We start from the raw sequence: 17,579 nt of genomic DNA on the forward strand, positions 1-17,579 counted from the left end.
GCGGCACGTTGTGTGATTTAACTGCAAAGACATTTTGGAAACATTACCGATTCAGCTTCTGTCCATGGAAGCAGGGGGCTGAGCCTTGCAGGGGCAAATTCTCTGCAATGGAGAGAGGTTCCCAACAGGGACACACCGCCCTAAAATCAGGTGCCTGCCCTCAGATGGAATAAAACAGGGTGGAAGGTCTTATGTGGTGTTTTTTTGGGGGGGGGCGCATTACACTTTCTCCACTCACTTTTGGTGAGTCCAAAAATACAGGCAGCTGTGTTGATCCATACCAAAAATCCAGTATGCAATCATAGCTGACACATGCATGCATACACACACACATGAGGCAGTCTTGTCTCTTCCCAAAGAAGTGCAAATTCCACTTCCCTACCACCCCTACAGCAAAGGTAAACTAGAGCCTTATCTACAATGCTTTGTAGTTCCTCTGTTGCCCAGCCATCATTCTCCAATTGATGTGAGCTGCCCATTGGCCAGGCATCAGTGGCAGGTGCATCTCCACCTTTGACCAGAATGGTGGGGCAAGGATCTCTGGGCATAGACCAGAGAGCACTGATCCAAGAAAAGACATGGGGCTTACTAAGGTTGTCATCCGAGGCCTTTTTCTGGGTGCTCCCAACATCTGAAGTGCAGTGGGTGGTCACTAGGGTGACCAACTGTCAGGATTTCCCCGGATTTGTCCTGGATTTTGTTCTTTCCATGGTGTCAGGGGGGATTTTCTATAATTTTCAATAATGTCCTGGAATGACACACCTTCCTCTTTAAGGCTGCCATTAGCATGGCAGGAGGGAATGACATGCTTTCTTGATGCACATCATTCCCCCACCCCGAGCTCCAATTGAGGTCTTAAAGGGGAAAGTGGGTCATTCGTGGACATTATAGAAAAGGCCCCAATTGGAGTGGATGGTGGTGGTGCAGAATGAAATCCTTTCCCCTCCTGCACTCCAATCGGGTTCTTTAAGGTGGAGGGGGAATAACGTACTTTCTGCAGGGCTCAGAAAGCTGCTTCCCCCCACACACACTAGGTGTCCTCTTTTTTGGTTTCCCAAATATGGTCACCCTAGTGGTCACCAAAGAGAAAGCATTTGGGGGTTCCTTGCCTTTGAAATAGTTTCCAAGGGAGGCCCACCTGGGATCCTCCTATCATTTAGGTGCGGACAAAACCAGCCCTGTTTCCTCAGGCTTCTCACCATCTCTATTGTTAACATTTTTTGCAGAGATGTTTTGATTTTACTGTCTGTTTCAATGGACTGCTGCTGCTTTAGTTTATATGTTTTATATTACTGGGCTCCCCACCCCACCCAACATTTTATTATACTACTATTGTTTCTTACTACTATAGTAGCTGCTCTTGGAACATACACTGAAGGTACACTATACACTTCTACCACATATATTAAAAAGGCATCTTACTATTTTAGAAAAAAATATTGTTAATTCATTGTTTGCCCCAGACTGCTTTATGATGAAAACTAAAGACTAAGTATGCACGCAAAGCACCTTGCTATTCTTTCCTTAATCATGCAGACACACACACACACACATGGGAGAGGGAGAGAGAGAGAGAGAGAGAAGGAAATGAGCAGCATCCGTTCCCCTCTCATTTGCACTTGGTTCGAGGCCAAGATGGCTGCCGCGCTGCCTCAGTCCCACCATGGGTTCTTCCCACACCTGTTCTTCTTCTTGGCCTTGCAGTGTGGTAAGTGTCCATGTAGATGAGGGAAAGGGAGGATTTGGGTCTCATTCAAAACTGAAATGCCCCTTCCAGGACAGGCAGGGTCAAGTGGTACCCCCTTCCTCACCACCCTGTGTCTCAACGATTGTCACTGGAGATCCTCCCTGACATTCCTGGCTGACAGAATGCCATTTCCTTTTCCTCAGCTGAAGCAAGCAGTGAGTCTGGGGTAACTGTGACTCAGCAACCACCATTTGCTGGCAAACAGCAGAATGAGAACTTGGAACTGTACTGCTCTGTGGACAAAGATGACTGTTATATCCACTGGTACCGCCAACTCCATGGGCAGACAGAGCTACAGCACTTCGGGACTTTCCAACTCTATGAAAAGACCTTGGACAAGGATGAGGGAAGTGAGCTGGGGAAGCGTCTGAGTGGCAAACGGGATGACAAGACTACATACTTGAACCTTACAAGCCTACAGCCCAGTGACACAGGGCTGTATCTCTGCGCTGCAAAGGACACAGTGATCCTAGCAGGAACAGGAGATGGTGCAAAACTGACTGCCAGACAAAAAGATGCTTCTCTGTGTGCTGCTGATAAACACATGCACAGCAGCAGCATCTCCCATCATTTGGAAGCAAGCCTTCAATGTCCACCCGCCAGCTCTGTTCAAATAGCCTTTCCCCCCACCCACCCCTCTCTCTCTCTCTCATGTTGTTGCAAGAGACTTCTTCAGTCCCTTCTTAACCCCTCTGTCTGAGTGCCATAAAAGTCATAATAATGCTGCTTGCCACTTTTTTCCTGACAGGGCTTCTGTGCCTTTTCTAGTCTAGAGACAAAGTGAAGGAGAAATCTTCCCCTGTTGAATTTTTACTGGACTGTTGCACTTAGAACATAAGAAGAGCCCTGCTGGAACAGACCAAGAGTCCATCTAGTCCAGCATTCTGTTCACACAGTGGCCAACCAGCTGCTGACTGGGAACCCAAGGCAGCTGCTGGGGAACACGGGTGGGAAGGTGCTGTTGCACCCATGTTCTGCTTGTGGTTCCCTGGTCAACATGTCATTTGGCCATTGTGTGAACAGAATGCTGGACTAGAGGGACCCCTGGTCTGATCTAGCAGGGCTCTTCTTATGACATGAGTGTAAGAGCACACACACCCTGCCCGTGTTCCCCAGCAACTGGTGTACATAGATAGGATTACTGCCACTCCAACACATCTGGAGGGTAACATGGTTTGGAAAGACGATGAGAGAAGTCTCCCAACATACCTCTTTGATTTTCTACTTCCTTTTTTATTATTTTTATCAACTTTTATTGTAAGTTTCAACAAGACAAGAAAACAATAAAGAAATAAAAATACAAATGCAAGTGTAACCACATACTTTAAAGGCCTCTGTTTCAAATATTACAACATTAAAAAAGGAGTAAATTGCACATAAACTTAAGTAAAGACAGACCAAATGTTGATGGTTTATTTACAGTGTTTTCATCTCACTTTTCAGACAATTTCTGCCTTCCAAAGACAGGGCTTCACATCTGTTATAATAGGGGGTAGAGGATTGCCACCAGGCTAACGTGCTTAAAAGGCAAGAAACCCAAGGGAATCTGAGGCCTTAGCTAGACCTACAGTAAGGTTTATCCCGGGATCGTCCCAGGGTCATCCCTGTTCATGTAAACAACACACAGGATATCCCAGGAGCAGGCAGGGACGATCCCGGGATAAACCTTAGGTCTAGCTAAGGCCTGAGTCAAGGGAAAAGGTAGTGGAGGGACATCAGTTCTTCAAGGTCAGAACAAAGTGATGAGTTACAAGTGGGCATTAATGTGCAGCTTGGGCCAGGCTGATCTTCCCTTGCTGGTCTTCTTGCTTAAATAGTGGCGGATCTTGTTCCTTTAACCATTGGATGGGGAAGAAGGCTTCCACCCCCACTTTCTTCAGCAGTCCCAGGGCAACAGGTAGAGTCAAGTCTTCTTTCTGGCAGGGAGAAAGAAGCAAGTTCCTTGCAGCTGCTCCTTCTCCAGCAAATGGATGGACCAGGTTGGTTTCCCCCGTTGCCTCGATGCTATTCCTGGGAAGTGCAGCCAGTCCCAGTGTCCCCAGGTTGCCTGGCTGCTTCCCTTCAGCTCCCCAGTCCCAGGGCAAGACTCTCTACCCTACACACCCTGTGAGAATGCAAGGTGGACACTTCAGAGAGAAACAGGTTCAGCTGTGAGCCTAAGCTCTGGCGTGACAATCACTCAGACCATCAGGAAAGCCTCTCTTATGCTGGTTCAGATATCCCATGAATGAAGAGACTCCTGGATGTATCTTGGATATCAGTATGACCTACCAGAGCATTTGTCTGCCTTTCAACTTTGTCTGCATTGCATCCCTCCCTCAGTCATGATGCGTTGATAGAAATTCAGAAATATGCCATGGATTTAAATCAACTTGTGTACTTCATATATTTTCTGAAGAAAAGATTGCTTATTAAAAATGTTAAAACAAGCTGATTTAGAATGAGACAGTCAGAGATAAAGAGAGGAAGGGAGAGAGAGAGGGAGCTAGGAAAGTAACATGTTGACCATGTATAATTCTTGAAATATATAAAGGTAGTTTTAGCATTTATTAACTGCTGTGCATTGCATTTTCTAACAAATGACTTTTTGATCATATTTTGTTCAAAATTGCTTTAGAATGGAAACTAGAAACTAAACGTATACAGGAAACACCCTGCCACTGGTACACACACACACACACGAGAGAGTGTGTGAAAGAAACGGGGCGGGGGGGACAAGCAGCATCTACTTCCCTCATACTCGCAGTCAGCACAAGGCCAAGATGGCTGCCGCACTGCTGGCTCCGTCCCACCATGGTTTCTTCGGACACCTGCTCTTCTCCCTCCTGGCCCTACAGTGTGGTAAGTGTCTGCTTACATGAGGGCAGAGGCAGAATTGGATCTCACCCATGGTTTAGATGCCCCTTCTGGTATAGAGCCAGCTGGTACCCTCTCTTATTGTCTCCCCTGGATTCAGTTTATCCACAACCACCAGAGATCTTCTCTTTCCAGTTGACAACACCATTTTTCTCCTCTTAGGACTAGCAGTGGAGGTGAAACAGGAACCACCCTTTGCAAGCAAAAGGCAGAATGAGGACCTGGAGCTGACCTGTGATGTTGACGAAGAGAATTATGATTTCTATTGGTACCGCCAGCTCCCTGGACAGACGGAGCTCCAGTCCATTGGGACTTATAAAGCCTTTGGAGAAGACTTTGAGAAGCCAGGAGACAAGCCAAGGGACCGTCTGAGTGGCACACGGAGTGGCAAAACAACATCTTTAGCCCTGAAGAAGCTCGAACTCAATGACACTGGACTGTATCTGTGTGCTGCAAAAGACACAGTGATTCTAGCAGGAACAGCAGCTGGCAGAGAACTGGCTGCCAAATAATCGTGTGCCTGCTATCAAGCATACCTTGCTCTCAGCCTGGTCTCAGCTTTGTATGCAAGTAGTTTCACTCTGCACTTGCAAACCAGCCATTGTATACACCAGCCTTGCCCAAGCTGCTGACTTGCAGATCTATTAGACTATACTTCCAATCAGCCCCTGCCCTCCCCCAGCCAGCTGGCAGAGGCGATAGGAGTTGTAGTCCAACACACCTGGAGGGCACTAGGTTAGGAATGGATGTTCTTTTTCATAGTGACTTGATAAAGACTCAACATGGTCAAAACAGCATTTTACTGGTACACCATAGTTGTGATTGGAGTTTGAGATATTATACTCTGTAGTGCATTCCTACTTTTGTGTTGATGAAAGTGTGTGTGTGTGTGTGTAGTCACTCTTTGTTATATATTAAGTTAATACATTGTGTATGTACAATTGATCTTTGTTTTGGATTGGTCTAAACTCCGGGCATATTAATTAGCTCTTTTCAAACACTACAACACACACATATAGCATGCCAACAGCACTACTCCACACATACACACAGCATGCCAATAGCAAGCCCAGGCACAGCAATTACAGCAGGAACAGGAGCTGGTGCAAAACTGTCAGACAAGAATATGCCTCTCCAAGTGCTGCGGAAAACACATGCTCCCTGTCCATGAGCAGCAGCACCATGTTCACTCAGGACCCATCAGTCAGCTCTGCTCAAATAGCATCTCTCTCTCTCTCTCTCTCTCTCTCTGACCTCTTTGGTTCCTTCTTTTCTCTTTCTGTCTGAATCTTGGAGTCATCATAATAATGCTGCTTCCTCTTGCTTCCATGATTTGCCACCTTCTTCCTGGTGGGGCTTCTGTGCTTTTAACAACTGCTTGATCAGCAGATAATTAACTGGGGCCTTTTCTAGACTGAAAATTCAGTGAAGGGGAAAGTTTCCCTTGTTGAATTTCTGCCTGTTCAATAGCAATCGCACAGGGGTCCTGTCAGGAAAAGCTGAGCACTTTAGGCACACACCCATCTCAGGCAATCATTCCCACCACCACCACCACCACCATCACTCCCTCTGATGGTGTATTCAGCTGGATTGCAGCAAACACTGAGGAACAAGAGGGAGATATTTGCATGCTCTGGTGAGCCCCAAAGTTTGCAGAAGTGGAAAAAAAATGGGAGGGGGGAAGGGAAACAATTCTAAGGTGGAACACACACACACACATCCATTGAGGACTATGGCCAGCAGGATATAGCTCTATGAAAGTGGTTTGAAAGCAGTATATAAGAGGCAGGAGCCACACTACTGCTTTATAGTGGTATTGAAGTGCACTGACAACTGTTGGGAGCCATTGACACATGCCATATACTGCTTTCATACCACTTTCATAGTATTTGATCCTCAATTTCAGCAGACAGAGAGGGAAAATATGGCAACCATACTGTTAAATAACTTCCCAGAGCTAGCTAAGAAGGAAGGAAGGAAGGAAGGAAGGAAGGAAGGAAGGAAGGAAGGAAGGAAGAAAGAAAGAAAGAAAGAAAGAAAGAAAGAAAGAAAGAAAGAAAGAAAGAAAGAAAGAAAGAAAGAAAGCAAAGTTACTTGGCTCTGTTGACAGGCTAGTGTATCAGGGAGGATAGGCATATTAATAAAAATTACACATGGTAGGATGTCAACAATGAACCAGTTCAAACAACCAGTGTAACACAAGGTGTCATTCTCTTTTACCCTGTTTTTGTTTCCCCCCATGTTCTCAAGCTTTTCACATGATTGGATAGGATAAGTCTTTATGTATGAGCACAGAGGATATTCCCCCAAGCTATAGAGTTTCATGTGTAGAATTGTCCTATTTTAGGAACAACTTTTCTTCCTCTCTCTGCTGATCGTTGTAGGCTTTTACTGATTTGATTGATTGTAACATTTCTACTGTTTATTGATAGCTGCCCTGGGAGCAGTGTGGGCTAAAGGTTGTGGGATAACAATTTCCCTGTAACACATATAAGGAAGCCTGGAGAATAACAGCAACAACTGCATGCAGACTGCTTTGGGGGACGGGGGCAATTTCCTTCTATGGCCTCCCACCTACATTGAAGACTTGTCCACTCTGGTGGAGAAGAGAAGGGATTGAAATGAATACATATTCAGCCCATGGGCTGCATTCTGGCTGCATTCCAAGCAAAAATTCAGCAGAGGAAGCCTTTTCCCCATCACTCCATGCTAAGAAATGCTTCACCTCCTGAATTTGTACCTATCATCTAGCTGGTAAAGATAAACATCCCCTGCACAGGGTTAAAGTCACACTAAAATGTTGAGTGATACCTACTTTGGACAAAAGCATCTGATGCCAGAGTCTATCCTACCTAATTGAATTTATGTCCTTCAACCAGTAACTTAATCTTCCTGGTCTTTTTTGTTTTGTTTTGTTTTGTTTTTAAAGTCATGAAGTTAAGAAGGTCTTTCACACTTCTGATTCCAATGTAAGTTCCCAAATTTTTGTCTTGCCCATGACATTAGTCGCATCTTGATGTGTCTTCAAACATTAGCAGCAAATGCTTCTCTCCATGATGTGACAAGCACCATTTGCTTATTTTTGCAGACAACTCTGCAGCTAAAAAGCAGAGGAGCAAGCCAGGTTTTCTTTCCTGATCAACTGGCAACCCTACTTAATAGAGATATCATTTTGCTGAAAGGTTATAAATAGGCGATACTTGATAGCAGTGGTCAAATTAGAAGAAGAAAAACCAAGATAAATCCTCTTAGTGTTTGGGGCAGGGGCAGGAGGAGGAGGCAGGATGAACATTTAGAAAGAAACACAATGGCTACATAGAAATGTGTCAGGATTCCACGACTCAGCTTTTCCCAACCTGGTCTGTTCAGATGTTTTGGAGTTCAGCTCCCATCAGCCCCAGACAGCACAGCCAATGGTCAGGAATGCTGGGAACTAAATAATCAGCATAGTTTCATCCTATCTTGTTTTAGTATCTTCTTTCAGCTGTCCCTCTTTCCAATGCAAAACTCTTCCACTGGAGATAGAGGCAGGACATGCTTATCAGAGGCCAGCCTGTGCCATTCGAGAACACTTATAATGGATCTGTGGAAGAAATCTTGTGAAACCATCCTGTGTAGAAGAAGCAGGGGATGGCATAGCAGGATAGCAGAAACAAGCCCCAAGGTGTTTGTTTGTTGTGTTTTGTGTTTTATTTAGCCACAAAAAAGTTTCAGACTCATCACAGATCCAGCTTCTATAAATGGAAGGAATGGCAAAGGGCCTCACAGAGGCAAATTCTAGCTTTCTAGCTTTAAGGTTTATTTATTTATTTCATTTATATCCCGCCTTTTTTCCTCCAAGGAACCCAAGGTGGCCTACATAATTTTCCTCCTCACCATGTTATCCTCAGCAACCCTGTGAGGTAGGTTGGGCTGAGAGTCTGTGACTGGCCCAAAGTCACCCAGTGGGTTTCCATGGCTGAGTGTGGATTAGAACCCGGATCTCCCGACTCCCAGGCCAACATTTTAGCCACTACGCCACACCGGCTCTCAAAAGGTTCCTGTTGAAATGATCCATTGTTTGCTACAAAAAGAGTGGTAAGTAGCGGTACAGCTTCAGTCAAGGTATGCCACACACTGCAGTTCTACAAAATTATTTTTCAAAGCTCTGAAACCCAAGAAGCACGGGTGTGCCTTAAGCTCCCCCCACCCCAATAACTACCCCCCACTCCCCTGCTATTTGCTTCCCTTTCCTGTCAGGCCTATGCCAGACGTTGATGGTTTATTTACAATATTTTCATCTCGCTTGTCAGACAATTTCTGCCTTCCAAAGAAACTGGCTCACATACGTTAAAAGGGGGGGGCTGTCACCAGGCTAACACACTTAAAAAGGCAAGAACCCCAAGGAAATCAGAGTCAAGGGAAAGGGTACTGGAGAGAGATCAGTTCATCAAGGACAGAACAAAGTGGTGAGTTATAAATGGGCATTTATGTGACTATTCTTTTCAGACAAGCGTTTCACGACTAACAACTATCTTTCAGCCACCTCTATTGATATTTCTGCACTTACTGTATATATTTTATTATACGTATTTAATTTGTTAAGCACTGCTCTGATATCTCTCAGTTTGGAGCACTTTATAACTTCTACAATAAATAAATAAAATTACTTACCAAATTTCTTAAATGTATCAAATAGTTTTGGCTTTTATTAATTGCAGAGCATTGTTTATTTTAAGAGCTGACTTTCCACTCATGATTAATGCCCAGCTGCCTTAGAGTAGAAACTAGAAACTAAATGTTCACAGGAAACACCCTGCCATTGCTATGCACGCACACGCACACACACACACACACACACACACACACACACACACACACGAGAGAGAGAGAGAGAGAGAGAGAGAGAGAGAGAGAGAGAGAGAGAGAGAGAGGGGGGGGGGGAGGGAGGGGGGGAACAAGCAGCATCCATTTCCCTTGCACTTGCAGTCAGTTCAAGGCCGAGATGGCTGCCACGCTGCTGGCTCTGAACCACCATGGTTTCTTCAGACACCTGCTCTTCTCCCTCCTGGCCCTACAGTGTGGTAAGTGGTACATGAGGGCAGAGGCAGAATTGGATCCCACCCATGGTTTAGATGCCCTTTCTGGTATAGGGCCAGCTGGTACCCTCTCTTATTGTCTCCCCTGGATTCAATTTATCCACAGTCACCGGAGATCTTCTCTTTCCAGCTGACATCACCATTTTTCTCCTCTTAGGACTAGCAGCGGAGGTGAAACAGAAACCACCCTTTGCAAGCAAAAGGCAGAATGAGGACCTGGAGCTGACCTGTGATGTTGACCAAGAAAACTATTATTTCTATTGGTACCGCCAGCTCCCTGGACAAATGGAGCTCCAGCCCCTAGGGTTTTTCAATACCTATGAAAATGACTTGAAGCCACCAGAGGGCAAGGTGAAGGACCCCAGACTGAGTGGCACGCGGAGTGGCAGAACAACGTCTTTGGCCCTGAAGAAGCTCGAACCCAATGAGACAGGACTGTATCTGTGTGCTGCAAAGGACACAGTGATTCTAGCAGGAACAGGAGGCGGTACAAAACTGTCTGCCAGACAATAATATGCCTCCCCATGTTTACACCTGCTCTCAGCATAGCACGCAAGCAGCATCACTCTGCACTGGCAGGCAACATTAGGGACACATTAGCCAGCTCTGTTCAAACTCCACCCCCACCCGCCACACACCATGCCAGCAGAATGCAGATCCTCCTTCAGCATCTACAGCTCGGGGGCGGGGGACGACGACGTGCTAACACCATGAGACTCACATCCTAGTTATCTGACTTCAGAGGAGTGAGAACCACAGAAGTTTATTCCTGCCTTCCAAACTAACTCTCACCTCAAGCAATCCTTATTTATCCTGTTTCTAACTCAGTCCCTGTTTCTCTCCTTCTATGCTCCTGCGTTTCCCTCCCTCCTGGATTTACCACCTTTTCTCTGTATGGATGTCCATGTCTTTATAACAGGCATGTTAAAGGCCGAAAACTCCCAAAACAAATGATTTATTTATTTATTTATTTAAGGATTTTTATGCCGCCATTCAGCCAAAAAAAGCTCTCATGGCGGCTTACAAAAGTATTTCTTGACAGTCCCTGCCCACAGGCTTACAATCTAAAAGACATGACACAAAAGGAAAGGGGATTGGGAGGGAGGAGGAGGAGGGGGGAAAGGAAAGCAAATTCAGGCACTACAATCTTAGTTGCAAAGTTCAACAGTTACAGTTGACAGCAGGAGGGAGGGGGCTCTCAGCTGGAGCTGGACCCAGGCACGGTGGAGAGGTGATGCCTTCTGTAGCATGGGAAATGAAGTGACCGCTAACCTTTCTGCTTTCTGCTAACCTTTCTCCTTCTGGGAAGGAGGATGTCTTTCCCTACTAGTGCCTCCCTTCTTTATGAGAGTTCCCTGCCCAAAAAAGGATTACTGATAAGCTACCACCGGTTAGGTTGAATGAATTTCCTGATACACCCTCATCTGTCCAGCTGCTTGGAGAGTTTCTGAGCCCTACTGTCAAAGGCTTCCTTCAGAAAAAGGGCTCAGCCCAGCTCTAGAACAAAAATCAGAAAGAAAAGCCCTTTGGATTTTCTCTGCCAAAGTCAAGCAACACAGAACCTTTTGAAAATAATACAAATGATAGCTTTCTCATCATGAAGTACTTCCCACAGGGGAGGGTTGAGAGAGAAATTCCCTTTTTAAATTGATTTGTTGATTTATTACATTTCTACATGGCCCAGTCGCCAAAGCTCTCTAGGTGGTTCACTAAACAAGAGTGAAACCCATAAAATACACTAACATAATAAAACGCAGGATAAAAACATGAAACATTTAAAACAGAATCTTATATAGGAACATGGTAATGTACGGTTTATTACTTGAGATCTACCAAACTGATTTTGTTCATTTTTGTTTTAAACTGAAGCATGGGCAGTGTAGGCATGCAGAAAATTTTGAAAAAAAGTTCAAAGCTTGAGCTTTAATAGCAATTAATTTTCTCCCTGCCAAACAGGCTGGGCAGCCACTCTGCCAGTGGGATGACAGACAGCCCTACTTGGCCAATCAGTGTGGCGCAAAGGCCAGCCCTACACGCAGGTTATGCGGTTAGACTGTTGCCCCCGGTGGAGAGGGGGAAGGGGACAGAGGCAGCCAGTCAGGACATGCAGGGGAAGGAGAGACCAAACCACAAGCAAATTTCATAGGCAGGATTCACTATGTACTACACAGAGATATTAAAAACATAATAACACATTTTATTTTAATTCTGAAGGATTAAAAAGCATGGGAGAATAAAAAGGTCTTCATCTAGAGCCAAAAATACTAGGGCTGTGCACAGCCCCCCCCCCCAATTGGCCTTACAGGCTGTATCAGAGCCTCTGAAACGGCCCTGATTCAAGTGAGGGCACTTCGGGGGGTGCCCGTCTTGTATTGGTGCCTCATCTCAGCAAGATTTTCCCCCACCCCCCGCTGCCCTATAAAAAATTGTATAAAAAATTAAAAACTGGATATGCTACTAGTGGCCGTTTGTTTTGTCATCTGAAGAACTGAAGTGCTGGGCTACAGCCACCCACCACCTTTATTCTAAGAAAGCCTCCATGGTCCACATGGGTTCCAGAGGCAATTTGGGAAATAAAGATGTCTCTGGAGAACCGTATTTGACATTGCAGCAGACCAGCCTCCCAGTTCAATTTTTTTTAAAAATTAAAATTTTAACATAGTAAAATAACTCAGGTGGGGCAGGGAGCCTGTAGTCACCTGGACAGGTGACCCACTGGCACCATGTTGGAGATCTTTAAGTTACGGTAACTGGTAACAGTTAGGGTGACTGCAGGCATGGTGGGAAAGGAAGGTTGTTATGTTGAAGTCAATTCCATGTGTCTATTTCGCTCTCAAACATGGATCAGGCAACTCCAGATTAGAACAACACTGTTTGCTGCAATGAATGGTTGCCAACTGAACAGGAGAAAACTGGCCCAGCCTGCTTCTATTCCCTTAACAGGAGATCCATACCCAGCCATCTAAAAGTGACCCTCCCTATCTCCATTGCAATGAAAAGCTTCTCCTGCTAGTTCCTGCATATCAAACTGCACAACAACCAAAGCCACTTGAGAAGTTGGCAACCCTACTGCAGATAGCAGACATCCATGTCAGCCCTGCAGAGTAGCTCACTGGGCATGCAGCACCCACTTCTGTCTGTCTCGCTCTCTCTTTTGACACCACCGCTCCTAATTAATCCAAGCAAAAGACAGCGGGCCTCCTCCAATCTCAGGGTGTTTACCCAGAAGTAGGAAGGCAGACAGCCAACTTCCCAGTCCCCTCTGGCCAAGCGATTAGCCCAGCTTCCATGCCCTTGCTCCATTAATTATTACTCAGTAAAGTGTATCCATATGGCCTAGGCAACTTGTGAGGGGAACAAACCCACCCTTGAAGACATAAAGAGGAATCAAACAAAGGGCAACTAAGTCAAAATAGTCCCACTAAGTAAAGTTTATTACTAGGGATGTGCTCCGCTCCGATTAGGAGCGTAGAAGCAGTAGCGGATTGGCCTGCTCCGCCTTACCCAGAGGCGGAGTAGGAGCGGACCGCGGACCCCCTAGAAGCAAGGCGAAGAGAAGCGCCCATTTTTCGGAGCTCCTAGTTCAGGCGGAGCGCTCCGGTCGCCATCTTGAAAACATTTCGCCATAGGATTGCATTGCGGCAAATAATCGCGCATAACTACGTTGTTTTTGAAGCTATCATTCTGAAAATTCTTGTGCACAGAGAGTCGTGGATGGGGGTCATTTTGAGACCACTCTCACCTCTCTGCGTTGTCTGGGTCGCGTGCTATATTTTTGTGAAAATCGGGTCAACCGCGTGGCTCAAACGGCGTTTTCGGCTTTTCGCCCATAGGATTGCATTGAGGGAAAGAATCGGGGATAACTGGGGGGGGGTTTAAGCTATCATTCTGAAAATTCTTGTGCACAGAGAATCGTGGATGGAGGTCATTTTGAGACCACTCTCAACTTTCTGCATCGTACGGGTCGCGGGCTAGAAGTTTTTAAAAAATCGGCGGGAAAAATACCTTTTTCAAAGGGCTGAGGGGCAGAGTCAGCTCCCGGTCATGATGATCCCAAAGTTGGAGGAGGGCATAGGCAAAACAGGTAACTTGGGATTCTGGGAAACTTCTCTTTCTTCATCTGAACGGGCTTTCCCCCGTGTTTTTTAACACAGTAGCCCCACCAAATGCACAAACACAACCTGAAATCATATACTAAGCCAAGAATAAGAGATAGAAACACAGCACTGCTCCCCACCCTAACCTTGGTGAACAACTGAATCGATGTGGTGCAAGGGGATGAGCTCCCCTAGGGCATCTCATCGTGGACGTGCCCCCACTCTCTCCTGCACTGGAAGGCCATTAGAGCCTTCCAAAGAGAGTAAAACGGTGGAGCAATGCCTATCATGAGTTGAAGTGAATGGTCACTTTTCAGTGGTGGAGCAATGCCTGTTATGAGTCGAAGTGAGCGTTTTACTTCTTCTCAGAGCTGTTGGTGGCTGTCAGTGTCTTGAACTGGCAGCTACTTCCCCCTCCCCCGGGCACGTCCCCCTATTGCTGGTAAAAGACAGATATAGCCTTTTTAAAAAAATTCTTCTTGCTGTTTATTCAGCAACACTGCTGCTTTTAATTCCACCCCTCCTTTGTTTATTTATTGATTTATTCCATTTTATATGCATTACTGGCTTATCCTTGGCTCACTTCTTTATGCCCCCAGAAATGCCAGCTGCATGCCTGCCTGCCTTCCCTCCCTCCTCCCCTGCCCACCTCGCAGGGATGTTGTGTGTGGGGTGCCCAATTTTCAAAAATTCGCCAAAAATCAGGGGATGATGGGATTGCTTTGAAACTTGGCGTGCGTGTGTATATCCCCATGAGGTGTCATGGTGCCAAACATGAGGTTTCTAACTTGAACAGAAAAAAAGTTGTATAATTTTTTAGCTTTCAATGCAAGCCTATGGGGGGGGGAAACGGAGCTCCTGATCCGGATCCGGAGCTCCGGGCGGAGCGGAGCGGAAGTGGGCGGAGCGGGGGCGGGGCGGAGCTGCCCGATCCGGAAAATGGCGGATCTGCAAGTGAAGCGGGGGGTCCGTGCACACCCCTATTTATTACAGTAAAGATAAAAGCGGGACTGTAAAGGAAAGCATTGAGTGTGCTCAAATAATAAAAGAAACGTAAAATCTTTATTTATTTATTTGTTTATTACATTTCTATACCGCCCAATAGCCGAAGCTCTCTGGGCGGTTCACAATCTTATGCCAGAACTAATCTACCTTAGCTATGAATTTACAGGATCCCTTAGGCATTGGCTGGAGTCTCTCACGCCAGTCCAGACAGTTGCAGAGAGCCAAGAAAGGCACAACTCAAAAGGGCTATTTATGATGTTTGGCTTGAGAAGACTTAGATTGACAGCAACAATTGAGTTGGCCAACGGGCATCAGGTTACATAGGCAGGAGATGCCCAAGGAAGAGGGCCAGCAGGGTTTACCTTGGGAAGGTGAAGTCCAGTGGAGGCTTGTGGCTCCGATGTCAGTGGGGCTGTGAATCTGCTTTGGGTTTTAGTCAGAACCAATTGGAACTCTAAAGGGGTTGTCCAAAGTGCTGAACACTAATCCCCAAACTGGTTCAGCACCTTGGATAGTTCCCCTAGTATGTTCTGATTGAAACCAACTCAAAGCCCCACTGACTTCGGAGCCACCAGCCTCCACTTGAGAAGTCGCAGGGGCTGCCAGACCGCCGGCTTCGTGCGTCGAAAGGCGCTGCAGAAGGGGATGTGGCTGAAAGGAGGGCCGCCAGTGCAGGCTGCTAGTCCAGGCACTCTGAGGAAAGCTGAAACGTCCGTTTGCTAGGTTTTAGGGCATCACGACACGACTAGCTCCTTCTCTGGTAAAAGAGGGCGGCTGGCCACCCACAGGGTTGGCGCTGGCATGTTGCGCCCCAGCAGCACCAGCAGCAGCCACATTCATACCATTTTAACACCAAAGCAGTATGATCTGTCTCTGACTCCGGTATCAGATTGTAAGCCTATGCGGCAGGGTCTTGCTATTTACTGTTTTACTCTGTACAGCACCATGTACATTGATGGTGCTATATAAATAAATAATAATAATAATAATAATAATAATAATAATAATAATCAGCCATCCCCAACAACACCCCAAAACCGGACACTCGCAGCCATCGGACTCCATCAAACCTCACAGTCTTTCAGTTGCACCTGTTGAACCCCTGTCTGCTAGGCAGCTCTTCAAGGCACAGCAGCCCTTCCGGGGACAAAAAAAGGAGGGGGAGGGAAAGCCTCCGTCAAGACTGTCTGTACTTACTTATGGGAGCAAGGACCGGAGAAAACCTGATTAGGCTGTGCTAGAATTTCTACAAAGCAATCCATCAGTGTGGCAATACAGGGACCACTGTGGTACAATAGCTGGCGACGTCTTTACAGTAACCTCCTGCCGTGGGAAAAATGAAAACTCGTCGGTTCCTTTCCTTCCTTGACGGGGCTGACTCGAAACCTACAAGGAAGCAGATGGTTAACCCTTCCCTCCCTGGAATGATCTGGGTAGCAGGGGAGAAGAGAGCCTTTGTAGTTATTTGACGAAACCGAGGCTGCGGTCTGGAGAAGGCGGGTTAGAGCCCTTCACGCTTTCCCTGCCGGCTTATTGCCTACACAACACCCAGCGCCAGACACACAGCTTCCCCCCGCCCCCGAGGAAGCAAATTAAGCAGTAGGCTCAGACATGCCTAACGGCGTAGCAGCGCAGGCTGGTGGCTCTGGTGTCAGGGGAGCTGTGAATCCGCTCTGGGTTTCAGTCACAACCAACCAGACCTTTAAAGGAGCTTCCCAAGGTGCACAACCCAATCCCCCAAACAGCAACTTGAATAGCTCCTTTACGTTCTGGCTGAAATCCAGAGCAGGCTCATAGCCCCACTGACATCAGAACCACCAACCTGCACTGCTGCATAGGCTCAGACTACAACTTCAATAAGACTTATATTACTCCTTATGCGGGAGTGAGTCCTACTGAACTTTGGCGCGAGCGGGATTTACTTCTGAGTAAAAGGCATAGCAGGCTCGGATAAAAAAAACCTCCATGTTCTTAATCTCCACGCCTCAGGTTGCTGCTAAAGTAAGAACACGGTTAGTAAGAAAACGATAAGCCTACTTTGTCCTTAGGTATTTGCAGAGAGAGAGAGAGAGAAATAAAGAATAGCGTGATCCGATGTGTCTATAAGTGGTTCCGTGTAAATTCAATGGAGAGCTCTTTAAAATCAGCGGTAGGAAGGTTTGAGCAGGGAACAGACTCTTGCTGGAGGCCTGAAGGGAAGCAGAACCCCCCTGTTCCCCCTCCCAACCACGTTTTGCCGAGCCAAAGGTGTCGGAAAGCCCCCAAAGCGAGACATGAAAGCGAAGCGGCAGGTGCTGCAGCAAGCCGTGTCTTTTGATCGTCACCAACACCTGCCGGAGAGGAAGGAGCGGGTCTTCGCTGCCCCCACGGCTGAAGCAGAAGGTTGCTCAGTCCCGTTCGGGCGGGCGGGCGGGAGCGAGGCGGCTGTTTGATCCGGAGTTCCTCCAAAGATGGATGGACCATGGAGAAAAGAGGAGAAAACCACCCCCGGCCCGCTGCCTTCGGATATCGCTGGGGACAGGGGAAGGGCACTGGAGGCTGGTGACTCCGAGGTCAGTGGAGCTGCGAATCCGCTCTGGGTTTCATTCAGAGCGAGTTGGAACTCTAAAGGAGCTACCCAAGGTGCCGGACCTATTTGTGGTGGGTTCAGCTGCTTGGAGAGCTCCTTTAGAGTTCCGACTGGTTTTAATTGAAACCCAGAGCGGATTGGCAGCCCCACTGACCTCGGAACCACCAGCATCCACTGGGGAGGGGGCTGTGGTTCGCTCCCCGCCTCCGCGGCTCGCTTTCGGATTG

General features: G+C 46.8%; 1 gene segment (V, D, J or C); it reads left to right on the forward strand.

Moving 5' to 3' along the window:
• The first annotated feature begins 1,635 nt into the window (after nt 1-1,635).
• On the forward strand, nt 1,636-5,115 carry LOC134393346 (T cell receptor alpha variable 38-1-like). The segment is given in 2 exon segments: nt 1,636-1,708; nt 4,766-5,115. Coding segments are annotated over 2 exon segments (423 nt in total).
• Nucleotides 5,116-17,579: the final 12,464 nt, after the last annotated feature.

The sequence above is a fragment of the Elgaria multicarinata genome, chromosome 2 (genome assembly GCF_023053635.1).
Source record: "Elgaria multicarinata webbii isolate HBS135686 ecotype San Diego chromosome 2, rElgMul1.1.pri, whole genome shotgun sequence".
Taxonomy (NCBI): domain Eukaryota; kingdom Metazoa; phylum Chordata; class Lepidosauria; order Squamata; family Anguidae; genus Elgaria; species Elgaria multicarinata.